This window comes from Agelaius tricolor, unplaced genomic scaffold, assembly GCF_023055355.1.
Source record: "Agelaius tricolor isolate 1412-34295 unplaced genomic scaffold, bAgeTri1.0.p SCAF_18, whole genome shotgun sequence".
NCBI lineage: Eukaryota > Metazoa > Chordata > Aves > Passeriformes > Icteridae > Agelaius > Agelaius tricolor.
In genome coordinates, this window is record NW_027269278.1 from 11,080,309 (window position 1) to 11,098,487 (window position 18,179).

An 18,179-nucleotide genomic window follows, 5' to 3' on the forward strand; every position below is an offset into this window, starting at 1 on the left:
TTTTGATTGTTCTGTGTGGTCAGCGATGCCAGGGTGTGCTGTCAGTCCGTACAGGTTAGAGCAGCCACGGGCAGCTGTTGGGATGGGAAGGAGTCCCCCAAGCCCCTTTCTTTGCCCCAGTATTGAAAGGCTGAATAAAGTTCGCTTGGCCGTTCCTCCAGGGCTCTGCTGTAATGGCTGCAGGAAGCACACGCTGTATTCGGGCCGGTGCTTCCTGCTGCACTCATCGAGAGTGCACAGCTTGCTCTGCTGAAAAGACTTCAGCAGATAAAGGATATGGTTTCAGCCAGCTTAAGAAAAAAGGGAAAACCCCCCGTAAGGTTCCCCCCTCCCCATTGCCTCTTGTGCATAAATAGATGCTGAATATTAAAGTTACACATAAACACCAAAAGCCAATTTTATTTAAGCGTAGTTTCATTTCTGAAGTGCTGCTACCTTCCAATGTCAATCTAGGTTGCCTCCAAACAAGAGTAATGACAACTTGAACTGCTTCAGTCTATAGTTAGATAAAAAGGCTCGAATGCTTTTAAAAGCTTAGTTTGTTACCTTGGAAACTATGAAAATAGAAAATGCAGCCATGTTATTAATGTTTTCATTTGAAGTGAAGCATTTGAAAAATTCCTTATTGCCTGCTATCACTGTTTTGTTTGTTAGCTTCGCTTCTCTATTGTGCCCTGAATTTTGTTCTTTGAGCTAGATATCCTCCTTCAGAGGGTATTTTGTATGGGAAAGTGGGCAGGGAAGAACTGTATCCACCTACTTGGAATTAAAACTGAGGATGGAGAGACTCCTGTAGTACTGATGAAGACAGACCTAGAGTCAGTAACTAAGCAGGAAGAAGTGCACAACTAACACAGTAGTTAAGGCAGGTCCAAAGTCCCATCTGTTGTATGTGACTGTTATTGGAGGTCACAGATACCTGGACTAAAATTTTTACAGCTGTTTAACCAAAACCTAAGAGAGCTCAAATACTTTGCTTTTGATACCTTATTCTTTGCTGAATGCTTTCAGAGCAGGAGGAATGATCCTAAGTTCTTTGCAAAAACTGAGTTGGCAGTACTTGATAATCAATACTGCTTTCTTGCAAATTATAGAATACATTTGTTAAAACAAAAGTTACTGGCAAGGAATATTTCAAGCTATTCTTATTAATTGGCAGGGTGCATTGTGGCATTCCCTCAAAAAGAGGGGGAGAAGCCCACCCTTGTGCACTCTGTAGTATCAGCAGCTTTTGACAAGGTGCAGTTGTTGCACTGGGAACAGGCAGTCCTGTTCTGACAATGCTGCTGAGGTGTGTACCACTGAGCATCTTACTGCATGGCCTTTTCTCAGTGCTTCCTGAATCTGAATAGCTCTTCTCTCCTTGAAATTTCAGGAAGATGTTTGTTGGTGGCCTCAGTTGGGATACAAGCAAAAAAGACTTGAAAGATTATTTCACCAAATTTGGTGAGGTAACCGACTGTACGATAAAGATGGACCCTAACACAGGAAGATCCAGAGGCTTTGGATTTATTCTCTTCAAAGAACCTGGCAGTGTTGAAAAGGTGAATTTAAGCTAAATATTTTAGATCTTTTAACTTCCAGGGGAAACTTTTCAGCTTGAGTTAATCATACCAAACTGTCTTTTAGGTTCTGGAACAGAAAGAACACAGACTAGATGGACGACTAATTGATCCCAAGAAGGCCATGGCAATGAAAAAGGATCCAGTGAAGAAAATATTTGTTGGTGGGCTAAATCCAGAAGCTACAGAAGAGAAAATCAGGGAATACTTTGGAGAGTTTGGAGAGGTGTGTAATGATATCTTAGTAAACTCTGAAAGTATAGTCTCCAGTTGCTGTTTAGTTTATTAATAATTGGCAAGTTTCAAAGTGAGTTAACTTGAGATGTATCAAGCCTTCTGTAACATCCAGAAGTTTCCCAACTTGAGAGCAAAGGTGGCACTTACTGCACTAGGTGCTTCCATTGCTAGTTAGAGACCCTTGTCTTTAACTCAAAGCATTTTAGCTGATGTTAACACCAGTCTGAAGAGTTGTAAAATGGAAATCTTGGATCTGAAAGCCACTGTTAGCATAGAAAGGCTTGCAACTTTGGTGTTGCATAATATGCATAAAGAAGAAATTTACAGTTTTGCTGTCCCAGTTTCTGTGCATTTAACTGTTCATCTAAAACATGAGTCTGAAAATAGTATTTCACATCTTCAGATTGAAGCAATTGAACTGCCAATGGATCCAAAGACCAACAAAAGGAGGGGGTTTGTGTTCATCACTTTCAAGGAAGAGGATCCAGTGAAGAAGGTTTTGGAGAAAAAATTCCATAACGTCAGTGGAAGCAAGGTAGAAACTCTGACTTGTAACTCTTTGCAACTCTGACTTGTAACTCTTTGCTCAAGGGTTATACCTCTACATCTAGAACCTGAAAAGGCCTTTGTAGACCTCTTGTGTCAAAGTGCCAAATTTGCAATAAGGACAGTTTGAAGTTTACCATAGTGGTGTTATGCCCCAAGTTCTGTCACAGAGGCTACCAAAGCTCTTTGACAATACTTGTGGCTTTCATTGCTGGATTTTAGGGCCTTTGGTATATTAAGTATCTAACTGCATTCATTAATTAGATGTGGAGAAATTGGCTTGTGTAGCAGTGGAAGCCAATCCAGCAGGTAGATGCCTATTTTCAGCATAGAGCACTTGCATAATGAAAGCCTTGTAGATGCCTGATTTTGCAAGCACCTGGCTGAAAGTGGCTCTGTCTGCTGGGGGACAGCTTCTGCTTTCTTCTCTCTGGGGCTCCTTTCTGCAGCCCCCCTGCTACCAAAACCTTGTCATGGAAACCCACTACAAGGATCCAGGGAGTGAATGTACACTTAGGGAAGCTTGTGCTGGGTCAGCTGGTTATGGGAGCTGCTGTAAGGGTGGTGTGAGGTGCTCTGACCAGCTGACTGCTCATCTGAGGGAATAGCTAATGGAGAGAGGCTCATGGACCAATAAATGCAGAGAGACTGGAGGCAAATGATGTGTACTTGCTCAAGGTGTCCCTGTTCCCTTGTTCTGAGGCCAGTGCTGACCACATAACTTCAGAGTTTACTACACTGGGTCATACTGTCTGACACAGACTTGGATTTGGTTTAAAACTGATTTTGACACAATATAAATTTTGGCAAACCTAATGCAGTGGGAAAGTCACTGGTTAGCAGTGAAGTTTGTTTTCAGGAGAGATGAATGCCTAAATGCCAAGAGAGCTGAGAAATTCCTGTATCATACCTATGACTTGCTTTTGTGTTATAGCCATAGATAATAAAAAGCAGATTTACCTTAAAGGTCCTGTGGTAAAGAACTCCAAGCCAGGCTTGCTCAGGTGCTGTTCCTTTTGCAGCACAGTAGCTTTAATCTTGGACTGTGCATGGATCCAGGAACCTGGCAATTGGCTGACAGCTTGAACTGCAGCCTGGGAACCTGTCTTGGAAAGGCCAGTCTGTTAGTATTTGATAAATGGTGATTTCAGGTGTTGGTAGGGGTGTAGTACAGTCCATCCACATACACAGTGTGTAGTGTGTACAATAGCTGCCAGGAAAACTCCTTTTTGTGCATTTCTCAGAATCCTGTTCATTCAGTGCAGGTCACGTAAAGCAGTCTGATAGCAAGAGCCTTGTTCTGGAGCTTGTGCCAGGTGAGAGGGCAACCTTGTGGCTCCTCAGCACCTCTTCATGGTGAAACTGATGGTAGGGAATAGCAGGATAAAATGCCCTGACAGCAGTGGCCTCTTGGAAAGGCTGACAGGGACTTACCTTAGCCCAGGTGGCAGAATAAATCAGATGTCCCTGCATTAGTGCTGCTGACCTGACCAGGAGCACAGCACGTACACCTCCTTTGCCTCCAGAGGAACCTCTGGCTTCTCCAGGTGCTCGGGTGGGGGGCAATGCTGCTCTGAGACACTTCACAGACTCTTCCTTTTTTTCTATTTGCAGTGTGAGATTAAGGTAGCACAGCCAAAAGAAGTGTACCAGCAGCAACAGTTCAGTAGTGGAGGAGGAAGAGGTAGCTATGGAGGAAGAGGCAGAGGTGGAAGAGGCGGCGGTAAGTACCACACACACTACTTTAGTATGGACACATTCTAAATAAGTTGTGTGTACTAAAATGGGATTTTGTGGATGGTTTTCCCTTCTATAGCTCAAAGTCAAAATTGGAATCAAGGTTATGGCAATTACTGGAACCAGGGTTATGGGAATCAAGGATACGGCTATCAGCAAGGTTATGGTGGCTATGGAGGCTATGATTATTCAGGATATGGGTATTATGGATATGGACCAGGCTATGATTACAGTAAGTAAAGAGAACTGTATTGGGTATAAGCAAGCATAACTAATTAGCAGTTTAATGCATTTGTTCTCTTGTTCATAGGTCAAGGCAGTGCAAATTATGGGAAGACACCAAGACGTGGTGGTCATCAGAATAACTACAAGCCATATTGATCAAACTTATTCAGGTATGCAGTGGCATGGTCTCTTTTGGAAAATGACTGCATAGGTTTTGTATACAATGCTGTAGATGGATACTTCAGTTCTGTACCAAATTTAACTTTACAATAAATTTCTATGGCCTGTTAAATGTGCATCTTACTTGGAAGAGCTCCCTGGAAATGTTTTACATGTTTATTACTTACCAATAACTAGTTGTCTAGACAGTGTGGTGTGTCATTTTCAGCATTGCTGAAGATATTAATTAATGATTTTATTAATAGGTTAAACTGAAACTGATTTTGAGGGTCTGCTTAAAGCTGCAGCTCTGCATCTAGGGACTGCCTCTTGGAGTTAACTATGGACTCTGCATTACTCCAGTTGTACAGAATGAGATGCATCTTAGGGAACCAGTGTCACTTTCCACCTTTTTATTTTGTATTGTTTTTGTGTCATACATTTCCTGTAATGGAAGTGTTAATTTTACTGTACTTTTTGGTACCTTTTTGGAATCTAATGTATTGTAAGGTATTTTACATGTGTTCTGATTCACCATGACATGGATATTGAAGCTATCCTAGCTTTTGAAATAAAAAAGGCGTAATCTAGTGTCTTGTGCCATTCTTCAGCTCATGTGTTAGTAAAACACCAGTATCCTGTTCCCAGAACTTAGTTCATGGCAGTACCTTGATAGATTAAGAGTTGTGCTTAAATGTTTTTAATCTTAAAACTAGAAGGCTGTGTTGGTAGTTGTGCTCACTTGCAGTTTGGGTGGCAGCTAAAACCTGCTGTCACTTGTGCCTGGAGGTTGTGAAGGAGAGCTCAGGTGAGAAGCCCCAGCTTGGTGGGGCTGTGCTGGTGAGGTGGTGGCTCTGCTCTAGGCAAGCTCAGAGTGACTGGAGTGGTGTCTGCTTTGGGCTCTGCTAGGAGGAGCCAGAGCTGTAGGTGTCAGGTAGGGCTTGGCAGTCTGGACAGCACTGCAGGAGGGAGCTGAGAGGTGTGCAAGAAGCTGGCTGCACTTCCTCCATGTTTCACTGTCTTGAGTCTGAGACTTGGCTGCAAGTTGTTAATAGGCTGTATATACCTGCCTTGAAAGGCAGGTTGGACAGACACTCAATTACCAAATGCAAAGTCTGAATTTTTGCAGCCTTTTTGTATAGTGGAAAAGGCTAAAAGAACTTCCACTGCAGTTGTGGGTGGAAAAAACATCTCTTTCTCTAGAGATGAGTGACCAGCTAGAAATACTCTCCTTTTTTGACTTTACTCTTAGTTTACTGCTATTTTAAGGCAATAAGTGTCATGTGATTTGCCTGTCTTGTTGCAGACTCTTAAGTAGCAAGCTCTACTGCACAAAGTAAACTTCTAATCTTTGTTGCAGTGATCAATTTGATATTAATCTCCTTTTAAAGCTAAAATCTGGCAATATTTTTTTCTTGTAACAAATTCTCTTTGAACAAGTAACACCTGCAAGTGGAATCAAATCAAGTAACTAAGACAAGAAACAAACACATGTTACTAGTGACCTTTCCAGGTTTTTTTAACAAGGGATGCAGCTATTTCTGCATGAACTATAATCTGCTGCTCCCTGCTGGTTGTCCTTGAAAAGAAAAACTTGCTTGTAAGTTTAGAAGTCTGTAAGACTCTTCTGGTGTTAGGTGGAAGTCTTTTGAGTATTGGAAAAAAAATAAATCAGATTTTAAATCTTATAGTTGACAACTTTACAGCTGGACCATGGAACCTGCAGCCCAACTTAATTGCAAATAAAAAACCAGCAGATCACTGAAAAAAATGAGTACAGTATTTAGAAGTCTTGCTGTCTCAAGATTTAAAATTTAAATACTTTATTACATACTTTTAATATTTTTTTTTTCTGTGAAATAAGGGGTAGCAGAATGTTTTTCTAGCAAGCACTTGGCCCTCCAGTGGGAAAACTGCATGGTACCAGGACCATAGTGCTGCAGTCCTTCTGGCTAATAGTGTCCTAGCAAGAGTTTGTCAGCTGCTGTTGTGTGGTGGTTTTTGTCAGTAGGTGCTCAGGTAATGCTTCCTTAACAGGTGATGTGGCCTTAGGCAGGAACTGAGGATACTGGTACTTAAATGCAGAGCTGGCTTTTCCCTTTCTTCTTTGCATGAAAAGTTTGTGATACAAAGAACTGCCTGGTGAAAGTAAAGGCTTGTACACAAGGTTGTTGCTTATGGCTGTAAACTCCTCTTAATTTACTAATCCTACTTGGATATTTCTTGAGGACAGACTGTTTGTAAGAAGTGGTTTGGGAGCCATAGCCCTCAGCTGTCTGTCCCTCATGTGTTTGATGTCAGGAATTTGGAACTGAAGTTTTTGACTTAACATGGTGGCTTGAGAGTGTTTGTTGAATATAGTACTACTTAGGGACCTTTTTCTGACACTGGCTGCTGAAACTCATCAGAGTCCTGGGAAGGACTGGGTGTACTGGCACCTGGAATGGTGTTTGCAAAGATAGCTGAAGACTTGAAAATACCAGAACCCATTGGCTCATCCTAATTTGAAAAAGTCATAACCTGAAAGTACATAAATTTAGCAAATGTATTTTGTAGTGGCCATTAGAAAAATCCTCCTTTAGAATCAGTTTTAGATATGCAGTTTTAAATAAAAGCCAATTCCACACTGCCAGAGTTGAGACAAGCTCTTGTAAAATTTATTTCTCCTAGAGCTTTTACTAAAAACAAGATAAAGGAAAACAGAAAAATCAGAGGTGACTTATCTGGCCTAAGAAATACTAGGATGAAGATTAAATGTGCATTATTATAGTAGAATAATGTTTCTTAGTAGTAGATCTTGAACATTGTTTGAAACCTATGGAAAGAAAATAATGTTATGGTTTTTTTTGTAAAAGTATCATTAAAAGAAATTACTTCATTGCCACACTTTCGCTTACATTATATGTAAGTGTCTTACTAGTACTGTACTTAGTAAGAGGCTTTTTGCATTCTTGGTTTCCTGTAGAAAATAAAGGCATTTTTCTTGCTTAGTTTAGATCACAGATAAGTACATTAAGTCATTAGGCCTCTAATTTGCACTGGCACTGTTCAGTAATCTTTCTGTTCCTAAGAATAAGTAGTATAAACAGCTGTATGTCTTTCCATTAACTTGCTAAATAAAATATTAACACATTTCTCTTGTGCCTGCTATACTAATATACACTGACCTAAAAACATATTTCTCCTTAGCTCAGGGCCATAGCACTGTGAATGTCACTGTGGTTGAGGCCACCAATGGTTACACTGCTCCCAATGACCACATTAGGTGCACTCCTGCCCAGCTGTCCAGAGTTCTACCAAACATTGTGGGTGTCTTTCAGTCAGAGTAGTTTGGAGAAGTACTGAGTGTACAAAGGGTGTTGTTACCAAGGTGTTAACTGTGAGTTACACTCTGCTCACGAGTGTGCAGCAAACTGAGTTGCAGCTAGATGTTCTCTTGGCAGCCTACTGAGGGACCTCACAGATGAAGACATAACAAGGCTTTGAAGACTTAACAAGACCAATCTTACTCTGATTTCCACAAACTTTTGAGTCTAGGGCTAAATGGACCCTGAAGGATGAGATGCCAACTGTGAACCTGAAATGACACTTAAGGGGAGATCTGCTGAGAAGTTGTTATGCAGGTGGAGCCTGAAGGCACTGAGCAGGAAGCAGAAAAGCTCTGTTTGTGTGGATGTGCAGTCATTTGCATGCTCTAGAGACAGTCATGTCTGGGACATGTTGGCCCTTAAAACAAGTGATGCACACAGTGTTGCTGGGAGGGACTGAGTGATAGAGGGCAGTTGTGAATGCTGGATGTACACAAGTGTGGTCCATGCCTGGAGATTCCCAGAAGTTCCTGCAAACTTTGAGTAAAAGCATCTCTGTGGAAGCTTTATTCTGACAGTGCTTGTGAAGTTATGTTTAGAAGTTGGCTTTTAAATCCTACTGGGTGGCTATAGGTAAATACCTGCTCAGGTGGAACAAACAGGTGTTTTCTATTGGTTCAGACATTCCTTTTCCATATCTGAAGACAGAATAAGAAACAACTTAGAAAAGCCATGACTTTGTGACATTATTTACACGTAACTTTCTTAATGCTAAGTCTGTAGAAGTTGTATAAAAAGCTAAGTGGCAAAAGCACATAGATTACAGCTTTCAGGAACAGGACATATTTTACAAATTGTGCTTGTTTGGATAAGGTAAACACTCAAACCTCAGCCAGAGCACAGCTATTTTAAAAAGCACATGCAGCTGTAGAGGAAGTAGTTTTGTTGGAAAACTTAACAGAATAACTGAGAAGGGAAGGCTATGTGCTCAGCATTTACCATCTTTGCTCCATTTTAGCATTTGTGAAAATCTGGCTCAGTAGCTCAACATTGTCTTCAGGAAAGTTCAGAAACCACCCACTATTTTTGAAGTTTTGATCATTTTTTACCTGTTAGTATTTTGTCAATTGTCTCCACAACAAATTTTGCATCCTCCATATTAAAACACATCGGGGGTTTGAATTTCAGCACATTTCTTCCTGGCCCATCTGTACTCAGTAGAATATATTTTTCCTTAAGTCTGGAAAGAGCAATAACAAAGAAGTACATTTTGCTCTGTATGTAGCTCAGTGTCATGGTTTGACAGACCACATCCCAGAAAACTCACTTTCTCTCAAACCACGACACTCAGGAAAACTTGCAACACCAGCCTGCAGGATGTCACACTTTCTACACTGACTGGTTTCAGTTTTGGCCAGCTGTTTGTGTTTTAGCAACTCCTGTACCTTGTTATTAGGTCCTCTGCTTCTGCTGTGGCTGGAGTCCTTTCTGCCTGGTCCTTGATTAAGTCCACTCCAATGAATAAACCACAACCTCTGAAAAAGAAATAAAAACACTCAGTCTGTCAGAGTCAGTGTCAGAGAAAGGAACTACAAGTGAACTAAAAAATGAGGCTTTTTATAACACCAGACCTTTACTGCATGAGAATTACCTGATGTTTGGCTACTGTTAGAAAAAAGTTTTGCTGCTCTGAAGAAATGGGGTAATACAGACTATTGTCTGCTCACCCTGGCGAAGCAAGACAGGATGTTAAGTATGTTTCCATCTAGCTCATCACTTCTGTACCCTGTGCACTTGAACTTTGATTTCAAACAGCAGTTTGAACAGTCTTAGCAGCTAATAAATAGATAAAACAGTAGTGGCCCAGAGTGGCAAAGTACATGAGACTTCAGCTAAGCTCAAGTTTGTTTTACTTAATTTACTTCACAGGAGGCTATTTTTGCTGAAAACACAAGATTTTATTAATTTCTCAAAACACAATCTGTTGGATTGAGTTGTTGGACTGAGTGAACCAAAGAGAAAGCAGCCAAAAATGTAAATAAGACACTAATACCTGACATCACCAATGATGGGATGCTTGATTTGCTGCTCCTTGAGTGTCTTCATCAAGAAGTTGCCTACCTCTGTGGCATGAGCCTGAAGGTGTTCCTTCTCAATTACATCCAAGACAGCTAATCCAATGGCACATGAAACAGGGTTCCCGCCAAACTGAGCCCAGGAAAGGAACACACAGCCATGGAAAGGGAAAAAAGATGAAATCATGTCACTGAAAGTGTAGCCTCAATGATACAAGGAGCACATTATTACTTTTATCAGATGGTGCCAATACATAGTCACAGGCTAGAAACATAGAAAAGTACAGTGACACAGTTCCTCTTTAGTTACTGTGTGGCAAATACTCATAAAAACACACCATGAGTATCTGATTTAATCCTTAGGCTCCTTTACAGAAGTGGGCAGCTGTTTACTTACTGTATTAAAATACTCCACTCCTGTGGCCGCAAAAGCTTCTGCAATTTCTTTTGTTGTTGCTACACAAGCAAGTGGGTGCCCATTTCCTATTGGCTTCCCCATAGTGACAATATCAGGTATAAAATCTTCTCCCTGAAGCTGGAATGCCCAGAAGTGCTTGCCAACCCTGCCAAAGCCAACTTGAATTTCATCAGCAATAAATACACCTCCTGCCTTGTGCACATGCCTGTAACAAAACAGATTTGATTGTCTCTTAAAACGGAGGAGAACATAGCATTTATTGTTTAGCAACATGCAGAAAGTGTTACTTTGCAAACTTTGAGGAAACAAACACATACAAGGCTATGTTGCATACTGGTGTGTGTTTATAAGCAGATCTTTGCCATATACAAAGTTGACATTCCAACATGAAGGCTTGGGTAATTTCCTACTTATCAAGCTCTGTGATACAGCAGGCAGAGAATTATCTATTTACCAAATAGGTTAAGTTAAAAAAGATAATGAATGACCACTTACTCTGCAACCTTCTGAAAATATCCTGCTGGGGGAATGATTTGACCACCAACACTTGGTAGAGATTCAACAAAAAATGCAGCAATCTAAAACACAGCATATAATGTTTGAACACAATACAGAAAGTTGTGGAGCAAGCTCTTTGTCCTTAGATGGTTTTTGATTATTAATGTGATCTTTACTTTTTCACAAGTCCATACCACTTAATTTATTAACTCTGAATTGCACTTACAGTCAGGCACATTAATTTCTAAGACAAGACAAACAGTTAAGGAAATGATATCTTACCTTTCTGCCTCTCTTCTGTGCATGCTCAATAATATTTTTTACTTCATCAGCATAGGCTGTTACTGGATCTTCATGGTCTTCTCTATAAAGTCCTCTGTATGTGTCTGGAACAGGAGCCTATGCAAAGGAATAATATCCTACATTCAATATATCATAAAAACAACTTCACTCAATTGACAAGTAATTGATAAGTATAGGCTGAAGTACATACCACGTGGACCCATTCCTTTTGTCCTTCTAGATTTCTGAATTTATATGGGCTTATGTCAATCAAAGATGTCAGATGTCCATGGTAAGCACTTAAAAAACAATTGGCAGAACTAAACAGTAATTTCCTCAGTATCAAGAGTTCTTTAGTATTAGCATTCCAAATAGTACAAAGTAGCCAGCTGCTATCACCTGGTAGGAAATTCAGTAACTTAAGCTGAGAACAGCTCTTATCAGAACAGCAATTTCTTATCAATAAGCTTAGTACTACTTTGGTTTGTTTTTTTTTTTTATATAAAGGATGCAGAGGGACAGGACTTACCACTGGTGACTGGAATCACAGCAGGGGACACCTCAGCAGTATCACAAGATTGCAGAATGAGAAAGGCCTATTTCTGAATATCCTCCAGCAATGGAGTTTCCAGTGACTGTAGGCATCCTGTTCTAGTATCTGACTCCCTTCATGGCAAAAGATTTTTTCTATGTCTCATCAAAATCCATCAGGTTTTAACTTACATCTGAGGTATTTTTTCCTGTCACCATCCATCTTCACACCTGGCTCCCATCCTTTTGCTCCTTCCATGAGAGAGCTGTAGTTGCAGTGAGATCTATCTGGCTGTCTCTTGCAGCTGAACAAACCCAGCCCCTCTCACTGCTGTGGCTCCTTCCCCATCGTGGCAGGTCACTGATGGCCCCTCCTTCCAGTGTGTCAGCAGCTGGCAAGTACTGGAGAGCCCAACCACAGCTCTCAGGGCTGGGCTGGCAAATACTTAACAGGGGGGAAAATTACTTCCCTCATCTTCCTGGTTACAGTCTTTCTACTACAGGAGGATTTCAGAAATGCTCTGACCATGGGCCAAAACTGAGCCTTGTACCCCCAAATTGCCCATGTACTCACTGGTCTAAAACGATCACATCCTCGTGTTTTGTGTACTGCCGTGCCAGTCTCAGGGCAAGGTCGTTGGCTTCAGACCTACAATGGTAAAATTCAGCAATTGTTTCATTGTGGACATCCTGAGTTTTGAAATCTAACCTCCCTTGCACTGCTCTTTGTGTCTGCAGAGAACAGACAGAATTTGATGCATGTTATGCACAAATTCCTCAGTAATCAGCACTCACTAGGTAGGACTGTTCACCAGAACAGAATCCGTCTTGAAAAGCCAGAGCACAGGAACTACCGAGTACAGGAGCTACTTTCTGAGAAACAATTTGGCTTTTTTTTTTCTTCCAGATGAAGTTTGCTTAAGAATGTGTGCCCCCCTCCCCAACAGAGGCAATGCATTGGTACATTTAATTTTGAAATATCTGTCAAGTCAGAAGACAAATCAGACAATAAACTAACAGAGCAAATATGTACATTACTGTTTTGAGGTCCAAGGTCTTACAAATAGAATAAAACCCTTCTTAAATAAAGCACAAGTTTAGTTCCAGGTCGAGAGCTTGTAGAACCAGAGCCATGTTTTTGTCAGTATCTAGTCATCCACACCAGAAATTGGTTGTTGATAAGAAAGTGTGTACTTGTCTGTATATACTTAGTAAAGCCCCTGTATCAATTCTAATGTACCCGACTTACCCAGAATTCAAAAAATAGAAGATGCATAATTTCTCAGGTAGTGTTTTTGAAAGTCTCTCTGCATAATCAACCAAGTTGTCATGAAGGTAACGAGAATTTGTATTTAACAATTGATTCTGTTCATGGGCTGCCTTTACTATATCAGGGTGACAGTGTCCAACTGCAAGAGAATGTGGAGAGTGGTTTGAGAGCTCTTCATATTACCCAAGATGTTCATTCACATGCCAGATTAACACTGACATTTCTCTAATAGTACAGAGATATTATCAGTAGGGCCTTAATAATGGTAAATCTTGTAAAAACATTTTTGTGCTCCTCAGAAGGTTTGATGTTGCCTCCCACTGTATTTAAGGTTTGTAGTTAGTCCTGGAAATTAATATGCTAAAACAAATAGTGTCTGATTTGATGCTTGGATTTAGGCATTGCCACAGTTCAGGAGTTTGGGAAGGTACAGATAAGCTTTACTATCAAAGAATTACTGGTCCTGATAGGGGTTAGGTTAGAGAGATTTCAAATCCTGTAAGAAAGCAGCAGTCACTTAATTATACACAATTAAGGCACCACACTGAGCAGTGGTTCTGTGACTTTACACTTAACAGTAACTTTCTCAAAACCAACAAAATGTCACTTGTTCATTTTACAGTAAGGTGCTTTACTTGAGTTTCCATGGAAAAAAGATCTGTATGTTTTAGACACATTTCTAGGAAGACGGGACAGGAAGCAAGTCTGGAAAGCACATTCACACAAACCAATTCAAGAACACTGTAATTCCCCAAACTACACGTTTAAGAAAGTTTCCTTCCACTTTTCCAATTAAACACCCCCTCCCCCAGCACAGTAAAAGTACTGGTTGTTCTTTGTTCTGCTTAAAAAAACAGCATGAAATAACATAGAGTGCCATGACTTGAGCTTACCATGAGCCACATTGTTTATGCAGTCAAGGTACTGTCTCCCATTCTCATCATACATATACTGGCCTTTGGCCTTCGTGATCTTCACTGGATCAGTAGGGAAAAACAGCTTGCAAGAAGAGCTATGACAAGCATCAGAAAGCAAAATATCTTAGTGAGTTTAGTTTATCCTACTGGTAAAAAACATTTCTCCTGTTTGCTGGCACTGTCATCCTGCTTTGGTTTAAAAGGCCTTGTACTCAGATTTTCTCAGATTAACAGGAAAAAAGCACACTCCAAACCTGAAAATCCTCCTCTAGGGTCTAGCCAAAGCAGTAGGACTCACCTGTACAGCTTCATCCTGTCTTAACTGCAATTCCTGTCTGTGCTGTCTGCCCCTTTTGTTTCTTTTGTGTCTCTTACCTTGTGCTATGTTCTTTTTATTATTCTCATTATGTTCTTGCTATTCCTGCCAACATCCTGATTTTCCAGATAGTTTGCTGCAGGTGACTGTTTCAGCTTCACTAACCATAGCTAGAACACGGAGCGATTTTATAAGGCTGGGTTTACTTAAGTGCATTTGTTTCACTTTTTAAATGGATTGCCAAACAAGTAAAATGGAAACACATCTGCCTAAGTAGGAGTTGCAGAGATTTGAGACTGAAGGGCAATGCCAAACTTCCATACTTCACTTAGTAAAAGATGTCTTATACAGAAATGATTTGACGATAAATACAAAGCCATTGTCAAATGGATGACAAAGGACAATGGTGAAGTAAGAAAGTACTTCATTATCTTATCCCTCCCAGCAGGTATCTTGATACTTTCTCTGTGAGCTGGCAAAACAGTTGGGGGTTTTTGTAAGCTTCTCCTAACTGTTCAAAAGATGCTAAGAAAGTGCTTGCAGAGGCTGGGTCTCTGTTGCCAGTGGAAGGGCAAATAATTTAGAAAAAGATTTGATACCCAGTGTAATATTTTTCAGGTGCATGTAACTGGCATAATTCTAATTTCAGCGTTTACTTTCAGCCCAACTTTTGTATTTATACAGCACATAAAAGTAGCCTTGGATTTGAATATATATGGTACAAAAATATTCTCACAGTTAAATAAAGGGGTGTGTTGCCATACTTGGTGATGGTTTATAGAACTTAAGATTTTCTTCAGGCTGGTTGAAACACCACCGGTAATGGGAAGTTTAGAACTGAGTCTTGTCCCTCATTCTGTCAAAGAGAGCAGACGTTTGTTGTTAATTCCATCACGGGTTTGGTATAATTAGTTTCCTGAAAGACGGGCTATAATAGTGGCTGAGCCAGAATCTCGCATGGCCCAGCACAGCCCCAGCCGTGCCTCCGCCGGGCTCGCAGAAAACGCTTTCTAAGCACTTTAGTCTCTAAACAGGCGCCCTCGGTATCATACGGGTTTACAGCGCAGTTTCATAATCCCCCTCCTTAAGAAAGGCTAATTCCTGTTAATTACAGCAGCGCACCGGGCTGTGCGGGCGCGGCGCTCCGGCGCTGCCGCCGCTTCCAGCCCGGGCGCGATGGCGCTGCCGCCGGGCGGGGCCCGCGGCTCGGCCCCGCTCCCGGCCACGTCCGGCAGCAGCGCCCTCCGGCCCCGGCCCCTGCCCCGGCCCCGGCCCCGCTCCCGCAGCACTCACCCGACGAGCTGCCGCCGCAGGGCCAGGGTCTGCTGCCGGGAGCGCGGCTGTACCGCCCGCATGGCCGCCGAGCCGCCCGCGGGCCGGCAGCGGAGCGAGGGAAGGGAGGGAGGGAGGGAAGGAGCGGCCGCCTCCCGCGGGGGCCGGGCCGGAGGGGAGGGGAGGGGCGGCAGCGGCGGCGGCGGCGGAGCCGGGACGCGGGCACGGCCCGGCCGGAGCGCCCGGCGCAGCCCCGGCAGGGACACGGGCACCGCCCGGCCGGAGCGCCCGGCGCAGCCCCGGCTGTACCCGGAGCAGGGACACGGGCACCGCCCGGCCGGAGCGCCCGGCGCAGCCCCGGCTGTACCCGGAGCAGGGACACGGGCACGGCCCGGCCGGAGCGCCCGGCGCAGCCCCGGCTGTACCCGGAGCACGGAGCGGGTTCTGCGTGCGCCCGGAGCGGGGCAGGAGCTCAGCCAGGGACCCGGTGGGCAGCGCAGCGCTTCCCTGACAGGAGTGGGGAGAGATAGGGACAGGCTGCGGCCCCTGGGGCCCTGCAGGGCTGCTGGCAGCTCACCCTTACCGCGCACCCAAGGGCTTTACACTGCTCGGGTTCGTCCAGCCCCGCACCCCACTCACCTCGGGCTCTTCAGGATCATCAGTACTGCTATAGCACTCTTTGTTTGAAATACACATTGAGGAAGTTTGTTTTCTCGTTGAAAATATTCAAGCGGGTAGCTAAGGTGGTAGAACTGAGATAATTCTTCCACATCACTGTTAAAGCAGAAGTAGACCCAGCCTTTTACATGTTGTAGCCCTGTGTTTGGTTGGTGGCACATAGGGAAACACCTGACTGACTCCTTCAGAGCCAATCCTAAAGCAGGTAATAGTTAGGATTAAGAGAGGAAATGCTGTCAATCAGATTAGAATGATCTTTCTTCCATTCCTGTGTGACTGGAATTACCTAAAGAAAAATAGGATAAAGAACCAGAAAGGAGGTTCTTTGATGGATTGAGTTCTGCTATCACAGGTGTATCCCATAACCAAGTTCATCAGATTTTCCAGCTTGATTCTAGAAGATGACACTTTTTTTTTTTCCTTTCAAATACATGTTCACATTCTTTTGGTTTAAATTAACAAATAGCTTTTAAAAACTCTAGAAAAACATAACTGATAATTTTAAAACTACACTTGGCAGACTTTGCTCACTAGATATAGCCACCAATAATTATCTCTAGCTGCAATTACTTGATGAACACAGGAGCAGTTTAAATTTTGTGCAATATGGAGAATGCAAAACCAAATTGCTGTGTACTTAAAGTTAGATTGAACTTAGTCTAACTACATTGTTTCATAAGGGTCAGGTTTTAAGTAACAAAAGACAGTAGAGAAAAAGTTAATAATGGCTGTTAATCTTTATTTGAACTCTTGTCTGGTTAAGATATTTACTAGCTATTTATAATAACAACCTGAACATTTACAATTTGGAAAGTTTACTCTTGGTTACAAATGCAGAGTTCATTATACATATTCACACAATTGTAAAAGTAATCTGTACAGAGAGACCATTTTTTAAAATCTAGTCTTTGCTTTTATTAAAAAAAGCACAAGAAAAAAGTTTTTTTAGGTCTCAAGGTAATGTATTGTCCATTACAGCTTTAAACTAGAAATACATGATGCAGTACTAATTAATACCATTTTAACATGTTAAAGCAATGGATAAGAAATACTGTTATTAATGCCTTCATTTTTAAAGTAGTTGTTCCCCAAAGAAGAGTAAATAGAATAATTTTCATGGCACATACATGATCAAAAGTCACAAAAAGTTTGCAAATGGAGATGTTAAGTACATTTTCTGTAATTTTAATATCTATATATTTCTTTTCAAAGGTCATATACAGAGATTTAGCCAGTTGTGTATAAAATACCATGTAAATACATTCAAAACTCATTTTTGGCAAGCTGCAAACACACAAACAGCCCTTTCTCCTCTGAACAGCCTCCCTGGAGTGATGCAACCACTCAAGTAAATAAGGGGCACTTGCATAACGTGGTGGAGGATTAAGCTCTATTGACATAATTTCAAAACAAATATGGACAGATAAGGCACATGTTGGATTATTTTCTAAACTGTATACAGTTTTGAGATACCAGCAGGTACAGTTTCTCAAATGCTGTTGTATACATCAGTTTTGTATCGTTTCTATGTCCAAAGTCATGTAATGCAGCAAAGCAGGGGACTTTCAGTTTTGACTGTGGTATTTGTGCTGAACATTCTTCATATTCAGTATTTTTGATTGTTTTTAAGATAGCAGAAAAAGAAACCCAAACTGAAACTCAAAAAGCTGTTATGGAACTTTATAAAATTGCAGTCTATGAAACAAACCAGCAAACACAACAGGCTCCAGCTCTCATTTGCACTGATGGCAGCTTAGGACCTTTCCTGCTAAATTTAGAAGTTCAGTGGAAATCATGGGTGCTTTTGCTTTGCAAAACCAGACCTTAATTTTTTAACATAGTTTTCAAGAAATACAAGATTCTTAAAAATAAGCACTCACCTACACTTAAAAAGTTCCTGTAAAATGAACTTTTTAAATACAGTGTTTAACGTTATAATCAAAAGCAGCAGATGGGATCAGTGTCATTTACAGATACTTGGGTCAACTCCTTTTAAAGTTTCTGTTCATTAATATCTAAGTTATGTAAGAAACCACACAAGTGAGCTGACACAGAAGTGAGCTAATTGTTCCATGAAATCACACTTGAAGGCAACTTGTAGAACTTAACAAAACAGGAATTAATTATTTGTCCTAAGTCATAGGAAAA

At 41.6% G+C, this 18,179-nt stretch overlaps 2 protein-coding genes and 1 long non-coding RNA gene across 14 annotated transcripts in view; 1 reads left to right on the forward strand and 2 right to left on the reverse strand.

Annotated features, from left to right (window-relative positions):
• Positions 1-18,179, forward strand: part of HNRNPAB (heterogeneous nuclear ribonucleoprotein A/B) — a 28,924-nt gene that overhangs the window by 2,018 nt on the left and 8,727 nt on the right. For 2 of the 10 annotated variants that reach the window (XM_071443286.1, XM_071443282.1), the window contains exons 3-8: positions 1,376-1,544; positions 1,630-1,788; positions 2,203-2,334; positions 3,960-4,068; positions 4,162-4,314; positions 4,393-4,477. In XM_071443286.1, coding sequence (XP_071299387.1) covers positions 1,376-1,544; positions 1,630-1,788; positions 2,203-2,334; positions 3,960-4,068; positions 4,162-4,314; positions 4,393-4,463 — 793 coding nt within the window. In that variant the 3' untranslated portion in view covers positions 4,464-4,477. Of the gene's footprint in view, positions 1-1,375; positions 1,545-1,629; positions 1,789-2,202; positions 2,335-3,959; positions 4,069-4,161; positions 4,315-4,392; positions 4,478-4,732; positions 5,058-8,003; positions 8,344-9,703; positions 9,837-11,554; positions 12,708-18,179 lie in introns of those variants that run through there. The other 8 variants (XM_071443284.1, XM_071443287.1, XM_071443285.1 and 5 more) reach the window with 8 other exon arrangements.
• On the reverse strand, positions 373-3,964 carry LOC139597701 (uncharacterized). Its single transcript, XR_011681685.1, has 2 exons — positions 3,780-3,964; positions 373-3,451 (listed from the first exon to the last, which is right to left on the reverse strand). It is a non-coding gene; the product is annotated as an uncharacterized lncRNA (long non-coding RNA).
• On the reverse strand, positions 7,102-15,476 carry LOC139597695 (5-phosphohydroxy-L-lysine phospho-lyase-like). 3 transcript variants are annotated; one of them, XM_071443280.1, is made up of 13 exons: positions 15,375-15,476; positions 13,742-13,860; positions 12,828-12,987; positions 12,153-12,227; positions 11,259-11,346; positions 11,048-11,164; positions 10,763-10,845; positions 10,247-10,472; positions 9,828-9,982; positions 9,220-9,309; positions 8,884-9,014; positions 8,416-8,472; positions 7,102-7,281 (listed from the first exon to the last, which is right to left on the reverse strand). In XM_071443280.1, exons 1-12 carry the CDS (start codon positions 15,434-15,436, stop codon positions 8,444-8,446), a joined length of 1,335 nt encoding a protein of 444 aa, XP_071299381.1. In that variant the 5' UTR covers positions 15,437-15,476; the 3' UTR covers positions 7,102-7,281; positions 8,416-8,443. The 3 variants fall into 3 exon arrangements, with proteins under 3 accessions (XP_071299381.1, XP_071299380.1, XP_071299382.1); XM_071443279.1 differs by having other exon boundaries at positions 11,259-11,367; XM_071443281.1 differs by lacking the exon at positions 15,375-15,476 and adding an exon at positions 14,818-15,294 and having other exon boundaries at positions 11,259-11,367.